The sequence below is a fragment of the Montipora capricornis genome, chromosome 8 (assembly GCF_036669925.1).
Source record: "Montipora capricornis isolate CH-2021 chromosome 8, ASM3666992v2, whole genome shotgun sequence".
Taxonomy (NCBI): Eukaryota; Metazoa; Cnidaria; class Anthozoa; order Scleractinia; family Acroporidae; genus Montipora; species Montipora capricornis.
Window position 1 is genome coordinate 8,170,213 of NC_090890.1, and position 15,634 is coordinate 8,185,846.

A 15,634-nucleotide genomic window follows, 5' to 3' on the forward strand; every position below is an offset into this window, starting at 1 on the left:
GCAAATGATTAAAAGGCTGGTAGCCAGGTTTTTAACATTAGAAAAAGATCTGTTCTGTCGTATGAACGTGTGAGCCAAAGGGCCTCTGCTGGTACGGCTCATGGTTGACCCCTTAAATGGTCTTAATGACCCCTGACTTTAATAAATTGCCTGGAACGCTGCAGTTCAAAACCATCCAACTCAATCCCTTTCTGTTTTTGTTACACATACCACAGGTAACCCAGTGTACGCTCATGGAGCATTTAGTTAATAATACTGGTACAGTCCTATTGATGTAACCCAGTTAAAGCCTTCTTCACTGATGGATTTAAGTCTCTTGCACTGATGGCTTTGATGCATCAAAATGAAGTAATTTTTGTTTATTGGGCAGTGTAACATAGGCCTTACTAGTTTTGATGACTGTGTTACGGTAAGTACAGTACTGTAAGTATAAGATGTCACACGAGTTTTTGCCTCTCAAGAAAAGGAATGTTGGAGGCTCACACTCTATTCCACCCTAAGACATGTACTTTATTCAAACAATGATTCCACAAGTCATTTCCCTGCTTTTTAAGGAATATTTTCATCTTACAGTGGAGTGGATCGACTTTTGTGTGGGAAAGAACTGGCATAATCTGTGTAACCTTGTACCTTTTTACTTCAGCGAGTAGGTTTTAATTAAGTGGCTGAGAGGGTAAGATAAAATATTGCAAAGATAGAAGCATAACAAAGAAATGTACATAAGTTAAATGCATTGTTAGACAGTTATGACATTTTTTTGCTACAAATGTATTTTTGTACTTTTCTCCTGTGGACTACAGTCTACAACGTAGCTGTGTCAGTAACAGTATTAAATCTACTTTAGCAAAATAATTTATCGCAAGTAATCTGTAATTAATATCTTGTTGAGTGGAGGAGATGGTGATCATCTGATGGTCTCTGGAGTGGCATAATCATTGTCAACTTCCTTGCCGTGAAGCTGTTCAAGAAAAGAAAGCAAATTGAATAGGTTTAACTCATTGACCCCTGGGAGTGAGACTAAACAGATTTTACTCTGTCTAACGCCAGACGATTTTACTCGTCAATTGTGGGGTGTCCCAGGGTGTTTGAGGTTTGAAAGGGTTAACAAAAAGTGTTAAGAGTGCATGTTCTCTTTCTGGAAAATGACTTTTCTTCATTCTCTGGTGGTGACCCTCACTGATAACATCTAGTCATTGTAGCATCCCATTATTAATATGTGAGGGTGACAGAAATTTCCATTATTCATTGTGAGGTTTAAGAAACATTTTGATTGGTTTATTGTCGCTAATCTGTAACTATCCAGGAAACTTAGGAGACTCCTAAATCACACATATCTTAGTATGTGCATAAGACTGCGTTCGTGAATAGCACTTGAATAGCTTAGAAAGGTCCTATTTTTTTTCTTAAGTTATATCTTACGACATATCTTATGTAAGATTTTGTGAATACAAGGCTGCTGCCTAAGAAAATTTTAAAGGGGCCCTCAGAACTAAACGCTGAGAACTTAGGAGCCCAACATATGAAGTGAAAGGTGTTGCTGTGAAAAATTAAGGAGCCCAGAGCTCTTCTTTGGGAGCCCCAGGCTACCGGGCTCCTGTTAGGCAACGGCCTTGGAATACAGCCCCAGGACAACTAGACTAAGTTTGCTCAAGTGCTGGCAAGTGCACTGTATCCATCTCTACATGACATCAAATTGGCAGAAACTTGTCTCACTGTAGATCCTCTACTTACTGCAGAAGCAATATTTATCCATTGCAAAGCCTTAACAAGGGTGTCGTTATTTGATGGAGGAGTCTCTAGGTTCCAATAACTTAATTGTGAGAACTTGTGAGTGGCCTTCATCACTCGATCCTTAAAAAGAGTAAAGAACCAAAAATGAAATGACCATGTGATATTTATCTGGATAAAGTTTTGTAAGCAATAATTGGTATTTGCTGTAAATGAGTTGTAAAAATTTATGTAAAGGTGGAGATGACAATCTTAGGGAATTTTCATAATGACATCATTTTGATGAGCTTCCAGAGTTTATTTTTTGCTGTGCCTAATTCAATTTCTTCAGTCCCAAATAGGGTTTCAACTACAGTAAGATATATAATAGCATGCATCAAAGCGATATCAGAAGGATTCTGCATTTACGGTCCAAGAGTTGCACAAGGTTAGGGCTTCTCACAACAAAAACTCACTCTAGTGGACAGAATGAAACTTGAACCCCAGACCAATGGCTTTTAAGACCGCACCCTACCCGAGTTGACCTTCTTTACCCATTCTTTCCTAAGAGGAACACTTAAATATTTTACTTTGTCTAATGCCAGATGATTTTACTCTTCAATACAAGCCAGTTCAGGAGTGAAAGGGGTAACAAAGTCTACATGCACTATTAAGTTCTCCTTAACCCATTGACCATAGATTGTGGGGTGAAGAGTGCCCTCCAAGTTTGTGGACGGCGGTTGGATCACAGTGAGTTTCGATCCATGGCAGAGGTCTCTTCTCCCAAACTCGTCAGCCCAAGCAGCAAAAGCAAAAGAAAAGAAACCTCTGCTAGCAGAGAAAAGGACATCCATTCCTTCTAATCTTGACCGCTAATCTATCAAGTAATCATGCTTAAAATACTAAGGGTGCGCTCGATTGGCTGTATTCTGGAATGGGAATACAATGAGTGCTGATTTAAAACGGTATGTCTGGCATTTTGAAGCAACAAGGATAATCAAGATATGTTTAAAATAGCATTTTAGCAGGTGTTTGACAATGTTTAAGTGAATCCCTGTGAAACCGAAGGATTTCTAACTTCTATTCCATGTATTCCTATTCTGGAATGATTATGGTCAATCAAACACACCCTAAAAAAAAATTTCAAAAGATTCAACTTATACCTCTTCCTCGGTAAAGGGTCTTTTTTCCTCTTTCATCACATACCCAGTATATCCTGCTGGAAGATTGATAACACAGCCCTTCAGACTACGGCCTCGAAATGATGCACTCAAGGCTAAAAAAAACGGACAGAAAAAGGTGTTATTTTAGTATTTACTGCTTCATATAATATGCTTGGGGGGGAAGCTAGGTGTGAATGCACTCATCTATTCATTTTGCGGTTGTTGGTTGATTCATTCCCAAGATTCTATGAGTGGTATTTAAGGAAGCAACAAAATCTACCAATCGTGTTAGATCAAGAAAATAATTAGGAAAGCAGAAATACAGGATGGCCATACGGCTTTTTGTTGAAAATTTGTGCCATCAGAATTATACCGGTAAACAGATTTTAACATTCACTTCGTACATTTTGTTTTCCCAATTCAGATAATTCAACAATTCTCAGGAGATTTGGTCCTTTGTTTTGTTCATTAAAAAGAGTGCATGCATACACTTTCATGCTTACATGCACTCTTTTTTAATGAACAAGACAAAGGATCAAATCTCCTGAGTATTATCACATGATCTGTATTGGGAAAACAAACTGTACAAGAGAACAAGGTCTATTATGCTCTTACAAATCTTGTACTTGTGCGACTTGTAGTCCCCTTTGTATTGCTAAAAAATAAGCTTGGGGTGCCTGTGCCCCTTCCTAACGATCTGTACAATAGGCCATTTTACAGTTGTTTGCTCTGCGACCTAGCCTATGAATGGCTGCGAGGCTGCCGGTGACCTTGCATTGATACAGCCCCGACTGCTTTTATCATGCAAATTGTGTTGTTGTAATTCTAATTAGTCCGTATTAACATTACAAAAGCACGGAGGTTTGTATCAAAACAGGGTCACCGGCACCCTCGCTTCCATTCGTAGGCCAGGTAACTTAGCTACAACTGTAAAATGGTCTATTTAAAACGTTATAATTATTAAATGAACAATAGAAATGAAAAACCTTTCACGGAGTTTTCAACTCCTGTACTCGTCTCTTCCTGTCGCACAGTGGTATCGAAAAATGACCCAACGCAAGCCTCTCCGTCATGTTCAATTTCGCAAGCCATCAAATGCACACGGTCCGATGCCGGACAGTTGGAAACGGAGGCCTGAGAAATGCTGAAGTTCCCCGCCATTTAAGAATAAAAAGGAAGCAAACGAAGATTACCAAACTCCAAAATTAGTGGAAAGAATTCAAGAACCTAAAAATGTTTTAAAAAGGTCTGATTTTCAGCTTGATCGCCAGATCTTGTGTGGAGTGTCCTCTCTGGAGTGGAAAACGCGCGAAAACGTTGAATTGCGCTAAGGCAATCGCCAGCGGACTCTCGTAGAAAAGCACGCGTTTGTTTTCCTTGGATTTCAAAATGGCGGATCTTCCGCTGGAAGTTTCAATTTGAGAAGTTCAAAGATTCTTATGGAATGAGAAGGGTAGAGAAATCTTAATTCTGTTTTTCGAAACCGGAAAACCTTTTATTATAATATCTGTTGGTTAAACTTGAAAGATTTTCTTTTTTTTCGTAGGGTGGTGGTACTTTCCCAGGATCAGAGATTGGTCGCAAGTCGACCGTTGGATTAAATGGTATTATTAGCCAAAGTTGTCAAAACTTACTTGAACATCTTTTACCGTCGAGTACTCATTATTAAGCAAAGTAAAGTAAATTTGAAGTGTTCGTTTGAAAGCTATCGATCCCATAGCACAATGATCTAATTTTGACAGTGTATGACTTGTTTAGAGACAGGAGCCGCGGAGTACGTTTGAAAGTGGTGGTGGGGGGGACTACAATAAGCGACAAAAATAGTTGAGACACTGAACTGGGAAGACAACAATTAGGGAAAAATCACCTTAACGTTACATTTTCCACTTGCAATCCCCCCTCTTCCTCCGCCTCCCCCTTTCAATGTTGGTAACAGAAAAGGAAGAGTTGGCGATAAGAAAACAACGTTGTTGGGGGGGGGGGGGGGTTAGATGGAAAGACTTTGGGGGAGGGATTTGCCCAAGATTCCTTAAAAGGGAAAGTGTCTAAACCCTTTTGGCGCTTATCGTCTGAACTAGAAAATACAGCATTACAGCTAGGTAAAAGACTGCGTGGGAATGTTAGAAACATAAATGATTGTACTTGATACTGTTTTTAAATTAACACTAGCTGGAAGTAATGGACATTAATTAGGACATAGTTACAGATATTTTCCCTGTTTGACGATGACGTCACAGTAGTGCGAAAACCTTAGTAACAATAGTAAGGATGGTTTCCTGGTGAAAATCGATGCTGCAAAATGGGCATTTGTCTGTTTTGCAAAGGATTGTAAGGGATGGACGTTAAGGGACATAATAGAAAAGGCTAGTATATCTCGGGCATCGATATGTAGAATTTTAAAGAGCATGGAGATCAAGCAAGCCATTTCAGAGCGTGTGACTGACGAGAACAGTGACTCGTTGCTATCGAAAATTATCACCAAGAATACGCCGTCAACCTCTACTTCGACAAATTTTGAAATTAAGGTGGGAGGAAAGTCAGTTTATTGTGAAGAGATTATTGGCTGGTTAATACCAAGCATTTTTTCATTTAAAAGACTTTAGCGTGACATTGTCACACATTCGGCTATCATGAAAGAAAGCTATTGCATTTTTCACTCATTGCAAAGCAAAGCAGTAACAAAACCATGAATAAAAGATCTTCAAGGAGTATACCTCATGTATTTCGAAGCTATAACTTAGGATTAAGCTAATAAAAAGTAGGTATTCTCGAAGATTGGACGAGTAACCACGAGTAACCACAAACGAAGAAAGAACATATTGTTACTTTCTTTTTTAAATTAAAGTGGTTACTCGTCCAATCCCAGAGAATACCTACAATTGTAGCTATGAATTACTTCACTAAAAAGTTATTTTAATCTGTGTTTCGAAATTAATATAAAAGGAAGCGTTTCGTACCACACAAATGACATAACCTCAGACAATAAGCGACTCCCCACTCTTCCCCTGCCTTCCCATTCCTTCCCCCTTCAATGCTGGCAATGTTGTTCAATGTTGTCAACCCTTTTGGCACTTATTGTAGGTTTTGATATGGATCACGGAAGTGTGAGGGGAGGGGAGAGGTCTTTGAGAAAACAACACCGTGGGGAAAAAGGTGAAGGGGGGGGGGGCTACAGCCCCTCCCTCTCCCTTGCCCCTGAGAGAGAGACTAGTGTTGTGGGTTGAGGACCTAATCTCCTTGTTTTATCAAAGGTCTTGTCATTTCATTACTTTTTCAGCTTCAAACAGAGCAGCTTTGGATCACGATTTGGACTCTATCCTGAGCGGGGGAAATGATGGTGAGCTTATGGATCCCTTTCATAATGTTGGGCAAAGAAATTAACCTTTTTTGTCTTAATTAATGCTGTTGTAGCACAGTTATAGATCAGAGGGAACCCTCTTTTAACTCTGATACTAGGAAGCCTTTATATCCTTGCTATGACGGGCAAATTTTTTTTAGTGTGTTTGTTCAAAGTCGTTCAAATGATTTAGACACCAAAGAATCACATTATTCTAAAGTAAAGTAACCATTTTTTTTGGAAGGTTATGAGTTTGACTGGTGGTGGATAAAACACTGACCCCCAGTCCATGGACTACCCGAATGGACTACCGTAAAAATATTATTTTGAATGAGTACTGTGGGTCTATAATTATGTAAGCAGCATCTCAAATAGTGCTTACTTAATTAAGCCTAAACACCCATTTTAACCAGCATTGATCAACAGACCACTTAACACAGTTACTGTAATAATATTATAAGTGTTAAAGAATCTTCTTAACTGATTTCAAATGTCAGTAACAAAACCGCTTGTTTGATCATAAACTAACAGCCTGTCTTTGTTATAAATTAGATCTTTTTTCTTATTTTGCAAGTCTTAAGTCTTGTTTCCTCTCATTCCAGATGACATCTTGGGTATCAGTTCTCAGTCAAAAGGAAAATCCAAGGTTGCTACAACAGGCAGCTCAAAAAAATCAGTGAGTGTTTTAGAAATTGCATACATGTACATTGTATATTGTACTACAGTTTTGTCACTGTTACATGAAATTATGATAAATATTACATACTTTCATAATAATAATGATGATGATGATGATGATGATGATTATTATTATTATTATTATTGGTAGTTATGACAATATTATAATTAATTGTTATTATTATTGTTTTTCATTTTTTTCAGCAAAGAAAAGGATCTTTAACTTCAGGGTATGTCAGTGTTAAGAAACATACATGTACATGTATCCAATTATGTTTTGTTTTTGTTCTTCTAATTTGTTTAAAAATCAGAACAGCTTTAACTCATTTTCTCCTATGAGTGAGACTAAGACCAGTTTATTTAAATCGTCACTGGAGGTTGCTTCAGGGGTGGGAATAATAATTTATTTATTATAACAACACAAAAAAATATTATTGGTGAGCTTAAAATCATGGCTCAATACAATGAAATTTGGATTGTATGCCTTAGGGCCACAGATGAAGATTTTTACAGTAGTTTGGCACAGATGGCTGGAGAAGGGTTTGATGATGATGATGATGAGGTAATGAAAGGAAGCCATGTTTTAACTGAAAACGTTTTCAATTTGTAGTTCTTTTGTCATTGATACACTGTAGATAAAATAAAATATTAAGAAAGATAATACAAGGGCAAGGGGTAGCATACTTACTGAAATTCAAATGTTTTCCTGTGTTATCAGTCAATTTCTGAAGCAGATGCCAAGAGAATGGCTGACAGCCTTGCTGTGAGTATTATGAAACTTGTGTACAAATAATGATGTTCTATTACAATTTGCGATCATGATTTTGTTGTTGCCCGGCATTCAAACTTGTATGGAATGCTGCCTTCTTAATAACTGCAATGATTTTTTTATTCAATTTGCTTCAGGGCTTAGATGATATGGAATCTGATCTTTTTGGTGGATCACTGAGTAGGAAGGCCACGCCTAGTAAAACTTCAAGCCCAGAAAAAGCTTTGTCAGACTCAAAGAGCACAGCAAAACCTGGAAGAAAACCATCAGAAGATTCTTCAAAACTGGCAAAAAGCAGCAAAGAAAGAAACATTTCCCCAGAACCAACCAAACCATCATCAGAAATGACAGCTTTTGTAGAACACGACACCAAAAGCACCGAGCCAAAGGCAGCTCCAAAACCACGCAAAAAATTTGATTTTGGAGGTTTGTACACTGTTGCCTAAAAATCCATAAAAATTGACTTACTTTCAGCTAAATTTAAATTAATTTTAATTGAGTCACACACACACAAAAAAGATTTCTCGATACATAATATTTATTATTACTTGAAAACGGAATGTGATACTGATGATCTGTGCTCAGAACTTGCACATTGTAGCAATGCTTTTTTAAGTTACAATGTTATCTTTATTATTTATTAAGTGGTTAATGAAAAATAAAATTTAATGAAACAGTAAGGCTGATTTTTAATGCTTTAAAGAAGCAGGAATGTAATAGTAGTATTTCAAATGACTACATTATTTTAATTAATTATAACTGCATTTCAGGCTTGAAATGGGTCAGCCACTTGCAACTGAGTGCTGTTTCATTTACAAACTTTAAGTTAATGCAATCCTTTTAAATGATTAAACAATTTATTTTTAAGATTATTTATGCATTAACAAAATGTTGAGTAGAGACCATCCAGGGCCCAGTCATCCAAAAGCCAATCAGGACTAATCTGCAGCTATTAATCATCCGAGGCTGCAATTTTGCCCATCAAAGAAGCCTCAACAATGTAATTTCATGATGGAGGAAAGGCTTCATTGTTTTGAGTCAAAATTGAAGGTTAAAAAGGCTTGATGTGGAAACTTGTTTTGAATTCAGTATATCATCACAGTGCTACAATAATTATTTAAGTTTTTAGTAACCCAGAAGTATACCGGTACTTGTTATTGTACTTGCATTTTTCACAACTGAACCCAGGCTAATAATATCTCGGATTCCTCTTTATTTATGTGACATAGGTCACATTAAACTGGCTATAAAAAACCGAGGTGTGCTGTAGTTTGAGAAAGTACTGGATGAATGGAAAATGAAATTTCAGGGCCATAGGTGGATAGCAAGAAAATATTTGAGCTTAGATTTTAAAGCATATAAAGGGAAGGAACTTTATTTGAGTGTCTAGTCTTCTAATGCTGGACAGGACACTAATTAGGGACACTGTAAACTGAAATCAACAATTAGCGCAAATCAAATCAATGTTGGTTTTTGAGGAGAGGGGAAAACTGGAGTACGTGGAGAAAAACCTCTCAGAGCAGATTAAAGGAATCAATAAACTTGACCCACATATGACACCGAATCTGGGAACTGAACCTGGGCCACATTGGTGGGAGGTGAGTGCTCTCACCGCTGTGCCATCCCTTTCAGCACCTTACTTCTGAATTGTGGGCCATGATATGGACCAGAGAATAATTGTTTGGTAAAATAACCAAATCAAGTAAGGTTGAGAAACATTCCATCCTATTGAAAAAAAAGTTACAATATCCCAAACATACATTTACATGTTTATCACAGTGCTGTAACAAGGGTCCATTTTCGGTACATTGGTTATAGTGCAGTAAAGGTTATAGTAAACCAAATTTCATTTCACTGGATCTAATGCTAATGGTGCGTTCTTAGAGTTTGACGAGGACGATCCATTGGCTGGCTTGTTGTCAGATGAAGAAGATAATGTTGCTCCAAAAACAAAGCCTAAAAAATCTACAGCTGCAAAAAAAACTGAGTTAACTGGAATTTCCAATCAAGGTCTGTTGCTTTTTATTGTATAAATTTCAGAGATCACTAAACAGATCACTGCTTGGGTTAGTTTTTTTTTTTTTTTAACACAATTCTTGAAATGCTTTGCTGTATTCCGTCCCTCCTCAGATGACAGTAAATGATTCTGATAACAAGTGGGATGTTTCCCCCAGGTGCATATGGTCTCATTGGGAAACAGATGAGAGCTCATGCACATGCATGTCAATTAATCCCAAACAGAGTGCCGAGAAGTGAAATAGTGCAGAAACTTGAAATAATGCAATAAAGGTGAAATTGTTGCATTGGTAGCCAATTAAATGCAAGCCCTGGATGGCACAATTCATGGTGCAATTTTTCCATGATTGGGTGATCTGTGTGCATTGCTTCTGCTTGATTTTTCTTGTGCAATTTGGAATGAATAAGCACTTGCAATTTTATGTGTCTTACAAAAAAATACTCATGCTTATTTATTTTATTCATACAAAAACTCAGTCAGAACCCTTCTGAATTTTATTTCTCAGTTCCACTTTTCTTTCTCTTTTTTGTAAATGCACCTTTTGAATTCAGGGTACATTTCACAGAATGTCAACACCATGGATCCAACTGAACAAAGAAATACAAAATTAATGTTTACATGTATTCATTCACATATGAGGTCAATGTTTATAATTGTTATAAATAATGACCCCTGTGGTTTTTACAATGTACATGTATGTATGTTTAGAGGAAGAAAGACCAAAATCTTCTCGGGGACGGCGATCAGCCAATCAAGAAACTGCAAGCTCATCTTTGGCACCAGCCTCGCCTGAACACCAACCAAGTGTCCATAAGGAGAAGGATGAAGACAGAGGAGCATCTTCTCCACCTGTTTCTCCCAAGGCTGCTGGTGAACAAGACAACAGAGGTGAGGATGTGGGGTCCCCTCAGGGAACTCCGCAAAGCAGAGGAAAAGGAACGTCTGGTATAGAAACTTCATAAAGTTTTTTTTTCAACATTTCCTGTATGTGGTGCCCAGGTTTACTGATTATTACAGGGAAGAAAATGGTGGTGTCATCTCTGTCCCTTTCTTACCTGGTCCACTGATTTGTCAGCCTGTTCCTCCATGACTACACGTATGTTACCGATTGGGGTTTTTGGTGGTTTGAGCCACACCAGTGGGTCTTCTCACGTTTGCTATTGTAAATAAAATTGTCCAAAGTTAATTTGGGTGAGGTGGCAAAGTAATGCGTATTTACCCCTCTCTTGACTGGTCTATAGCCCTCTAGGCCTGTTCCATTGAGGTTATGTTACCTTGTTGGGTTCGTGGTAGTCTCAGAGCCACATTGAGTCATAAGCATTAATTTTGAAAATGTCAGAAGAAAATGTAGCACCTTGTCAGATAGAAATTTCACACTATGATTGGTCAATTTAGCAGGCCATATTCAACAGTACAGCCTGTTTTACTTCACGGTGTGCTTTGTTGCTAAATTCAATTTCCATGTGTAATAAATATATCAGGCTTTAGTGTAAGTTAAGGTTCCTTGTTTTTACAAGTTCAATTTCTTTGGAGGCTGCAGAAAATGGAATGGGAAAAAATGTGGCTGGTACTGTAACTCACAGTATTGTAGCTTAATAGACTCTTTCTCTTACTGTAGCTCGGAAGGCAAAACCAAGCAAAGATGAGATTAATTTTGATTCAGATGAAGATCTTCCTGGCTTAGATCAGTTAGATGACTCTGATATGCAATCAAAAGACTCAGCCACCCCTCCCACCAAAACCAAACAGGAACGCACTAGGCGAGGGAACAGTCCGAAGTCCACTGATGATATTTTTGGGTATGGTGATGATTTACCAGACACAGGTATAAATTTATTGCTTCTTTGAGCCAAATCCCTCTACTTTATTATTATTATTATTATTATTATTATTATTATGATTAGAGCAGAATTCAATTGAGTGTTGAACGCAATTAGCAAATTGCTTTGGTTTTGCATAATTTTACTTCGCTCAGTGATTGGTTCAAAGTTTGAGCACCATTTTTGCAACCAAAGCCAATCATGGCTTGTGCATGCACATTTTCCCGCACTTTGTGTCGGCTACGTGTGATTACTTCGAGTTTTGATTGGTTTACTGGATTGTCTCGGTCCTTTTGATTGGCCAAAGTAATTACTTTGGTTTTGGTTTTACGACTCTCTATTATTATTATTATTATTATTATTATTATTATTATTATTATTATTATTATTATTATTATTCTGGTTAGCTGTCAGAGAAAAAGACAAGAACAGGAATTTTCATTTGATGATTTAGTTGCAAGAACATAAAATGCTTCAAGAACGTCTCAACCTTGGTCTTTCTTTGCTCCGAGACCCTACTAAAGCACTTGTCACTTGGACTAAATCCACAAAAAAATTACTCTTTTTGCTCCTTAACTCGGTCTTTCCACATTTACTGACAAAAACCCTCCATCAAGGCTTCAACAGTTTTCAATGTTGTTTTTTGCATGTTAATTCCCTAAGGTGAAAGTGGAAATGTTGCAAAGGAAAATATGGGCATGTATTTTTATATATTTCAAAATAACATTACCAGACCCTGTCCGCCATATTATTCATGTCTGACTACAAACACACAATGACTTCCTTGTACTACATAGGACCGAGAGGTGAAAGGCCCTTCAGGCAGTCTCAGAGCAGCAAGCTTCCTGGAAAAAAAGAAAAAGAGGAACCAATAAAACAAGTTCCTGGATCCCTGGAAGACTTTATGGGTAATATTAGCAGCAAAACAGATGCTGGTTCAGGAACAGGAAGCAAAAGGGGTGAGGCAATTTTACAGTGTACATTCTCCATGGAATTTACTCATTTGTTTCCAAGACGTTCTAGAGCAGTTTTCAAATGACTGTCGAAGGTTAAAGTGGTTTTCAATTGAGTGTCGAAAGTAATTAGATAATTACTTTGGTTTTGCATTGCTTCACTCAGTGATTGGTTCAAAGTTCTCGCGTCACTTTTTCAACCAATCAGAAGTGAAACCAAAACCAATCATGGCTCTCGCGTGCACATTTTCCCGCGCTTCGTGTCGGCTACGTGTAATTACTTCGAATTTTGATTGGTTTACTGGATTGTCTCCGTCCTTTTTGATTGGCCAAAGTAATTACTTTGGTTTTGGTTTTACGACACTCATTTGAAAACCACTCTAAAGTACGCGATTACAATTGCTACGGTTAGTGATTGGTTTAAAAATCTCGCGCCAGTTCATCAACCAATGAAAATGAAAACCAAAACCAATAGCGACTTGCACACGCAATTTTTGCCGCGCTTTGAGCAAGTTACATGAAATTGCTACGAATTTGGATTGGTTCATTGCGCTAATTGTCTGTATTCCGAGACACGAGTGATGTTGAAGTTGGGAAAAAGAGCAACGGGACACTTATTGAAACCTGTGTGCAATAATTAGGGATCAGTGCGTTTTGCGCCTCTAATAGACCAATTTTGATGTATTAAAATTCAGTCCTAAACAAAAGGGATTATATCGAGGCTCTGGAGAATAAATACAAGGATTTGTATGAGTTTATTCATAATGCCTCGTGATGATGCCTTTTGTTTATGACTGAATTTTAGGGCGCATTCTTTTGGGACTATTTCAGTTATTCTTATTCCGGTTTACGAATAACGGAATACACGGAATACCAATTCCCAAAAGAACGCATCTGCCGAATTGGTCCCAAAAAAAACGCGTTTACTGTCTATTCGGAGTATTCCTCTTCCGAAATAGTCCCAAAAGAACGCGCCCTTAATATATCGAAATTGGTCTATTGTCTAGCGCGATATGTTAAGCCAATCACTAATCATTTGGCTTTCAGTTGAAAACTACTCCAAGAACGCTTACTATGAAACGAAAACTAAAGTTCGCTAATTGTTTAAGCTAGTCTTTTTTATTTCACACGTAGAAAACTCAAATCAACTGATGGCCACTCTAAACAAAGAAGAGAGAGTTAGGATTGCGTTTACGTGAAACGAAAACCGCAATGCTGCTGTTGTCATAAAAGCATCAAAGTTTCCGTATTCTAAGTGCTCTTTCTCATGTCAGAAGTTTCTCGATGTCTGTAGGTGGCAAGCAAAAAATGAGCCAGATTGAAGCAAGTTTTTGACTAAAATTTCAGCCTGATCTTTGCCATTTGCCGTAAATGCACTGCTAAATCTCTCTATAATTAATCTACCAGGGCTGCAACCGGCAACAAAAGCGCGGGAAAAAAGATACATATTGTGTGGACAGGATTCTGATCCTCGGTGGAAAAATAGGCGTAACTTTGTTCTCCTTTTAAAAAGAGTAGAAATCCTGAACCAAAGCAGTCGAGAAATAGTCTCGCATTTCCCGAATTTAATTAATATGCAATATTTTTTCCTTTTTTCCTCAGTTTCGAGTCCCACGTCTGAAGAGTCCTTCCAGTTTGGTGGTTACATGCCTTCGGCGGCCTCCAGTGGCCCGTCACATAGTCGCGGAGGTCTGGCAAGACCAGACACGGCCCCCAGCTCCACGAAACGGACCGTGAGGTTTTCAGATGAACTGGGACTGGATGACGACCTGTTTGGAAACGAGCGTCCTTCCAGTGCTCCAAGTGAACGAGCGAGCAAAAGAAAGCCGAAAAGGGACGAGCTAGATGCAAATAAGAGTGGGAAACCACCCCTGGGAAGTGCATCCACTAGAAAGTCAGGTAAGGCTAATGGTGGGTGCCAGAGTACTAATGGAAATGTTGTCATTTTTAGTTGATATTATACGTTGTTTAACTCAGTTGTAGGATATTTTGTGTTAAAGAACCTAGAAAAGCGACCTGGCTTCCCAGGGCCCGGTTGTTCAAAAGCCGATTAACGCTAATCCCAAATTAAAAATTTAATTAACCAAGGAGTTTATTTCTCTACTCCCAAATGCTGTTCAACGATGATATTCGGCAAAACTTTACATTAGAAGAAGTCAATCTTGAAAAACAAAAAATAAGCAAAAGGAACTTTCACCAAAAAGATGAAAACATGAAACAATAGTTTACGCTAATCCTGGATTGAGTTAATCGGCTTTCGAACAACCGGGCCCAGAAGTACTTGTTGCTCAATGGGTGGAACAACCACCCGGCGTTACGGAGGCCGTGAGCTTGAATCCTGCCACCGCCGGGGACTCGGGTTTTCAGTTGTCTTTTCGCAAAGCAACTGTTACAGTAGCTTATCATGTTTAAACGTGATGTCCATTCAGCTTAGGCTAGTTTTAAAGAGACAGGTACTGCACTCCATCTGCCGTTCTATGCCATTCTTCCACGTACTGTACATACACCTTTCCTAGCAAAACAAGAGTATTTTCATCCTCTGCTCTGCTGGACGGCGCGCGTGTTTACTGAGTTTTGAGATATTTTCACACATCCTCTTGCGTTCCTTTTTGTTTTTTAGGGGACGTGAAACAAGAACCGACGACCAATTTGGAACCACAAAAGGTGGAGAAAGCACCCCCATCACCAGGTATTGTTGTTTCCCGTAGAATTGAGAATGGCTATGGGACCCAGAACTTCATTAGAGTTCGCTTATTTAATAACTTGGTGTCTAACGAAGAGTGGTTTTCAATTGAGTGTCGAAAGTAATTAGCGAATTGCTTTGGTTTTGCATTACTTCACTCAGTGATTGGTTCAAACTTAAATTCTCGCGTCATTTTTACAACCAATCAGAAGTGAAACCAAAACCAATCGTGGCTTGCGCTTGCACATTTTCCCGCGCTTTGTGTCGGCTACGTGTAATTACCGGTACTTCGAGTTTTGATTGGTTTGCTGGATTGTCTCCGTCCTTTTTGATTGGCCAAAGTAATTACTTTGGTTTTGGTTTTACAACACTCGATTAAAACTCGCTCTATGGCGTTGTGAGAGGGGGACGCGATGTGCTTCCCGCAGCGACAGCGCGGATGGGTAAAAAAGCTGTGCGAGCAATTTCAGCCTAAAACTGTAGTATCGTTCAGCATTTACATATGCG

General features: G+C 38.4%; 2 protein-coding genes across 2 annotated transcripts in view; one reads left to right on the forward strand and one right to left on the reverse strand.

The window, feature by feature from the left end:
• Positions 1–343: 343 nt before the first annotated feature.
• Positions 344–4,208, reverse strand: LOC138060146 (ribonuclease H2 subunit C-like). Its single transcript, XM_068905862.1, has 4 exons — positions 3,857–4,208; positions 2,871–2,983; positions 1,732–1,851; positions 344–958 (listed from the first exon to the last, which is right to left on the reverse strand). The coding sequence occupies exons 1-4, from the start codon at positions 4,029–4,031 to the stop codon at positions 905–907; spliced, it is 462 nt and encodes a 153-aa protein (XP_068761963.1). The 5' UTR covers positions 4,032–4,208; the 3' UTR covers positions 344–904.
• A 46-nt stretch (positions 4,209–4,254) lies between these two features.
• The window catches only part of LOC138059636 (fas-binding factor 1 homolog), a 37,633-nt gene continuing 26,253 nt past the window's right edge, over positions 4,255–15,634 (forward strand). The window contains exons 1-14 of the mRNA XM_068905251.1: positions 4,255–4,323; positions 4,417–4,474; positions 6,148–6,207; positions 6,810–6,883; positions 7,090–7,115; positions 7,375–7,447; positions 7,604–7,648; positions 7,792–8,080; positions 9,539–9,664; positions 10,380–10,559; positions 11,290–11,496; positions 12,289–12,450; positions 14,047–14,343; positions 15,065–15,133. Coding sequence (XP_068761352.1) covers positions 4,315–4,323; positions 4,417–4,474; positions 6,148–6,207; positions 6,810–6,883; positions 7,090–7,115; positions 7,375–7,447; positions 7,604–7,648; positions 7,792–8,080; positions 9,539–9,664; positions 10,380–10,559; positions 11,290–11,496; positions 12,289–12,450; positions 14,047–14,343; positions 15,065–15,133 — 1,675 coding nt within the window. The 5' untranslated portion in view covers positions 4,255–4,314. The remainder of the gene's footprint in view (positions 4,324–4,416; positions 4,475–6,147; positions 6,208–6,809; positions 6,884–7,089; positions 7,116–7,374; positions 7,448–7,603; positions 7,649–7,791; positions 8,081–9,538; positions 9,665–10,379; positions 10,560–11,289; positions 11,497–12,288; positions 12,451–14,046; positions 14,344–15,064; positions 15,134–15,634) is intronic.

Coding starts and splice junctions, on each gene's coding strand:
- LOC138060146 (XM_068905862.1), bottom strand. CDS start 4,031: ATGGCGGGGAACTTCAGCATTTCTCAGGCCTCCGTTTCCAACTGTCCG. Junction 2,984..3,856: donor AGTTGAAAACTCCGTGAAAG/GTTTTTCATTTC, acceptor CGTTTTTTTTAG/CCTTGAGTGCATCATTTCGA. Junction 959..1,731: donor GGATAAATATTGCTTCTGCA/GTAAGTAGAGGA, acceptor TTTCTTGAACAG/CTTCACGGCAAGGAAGTTGA.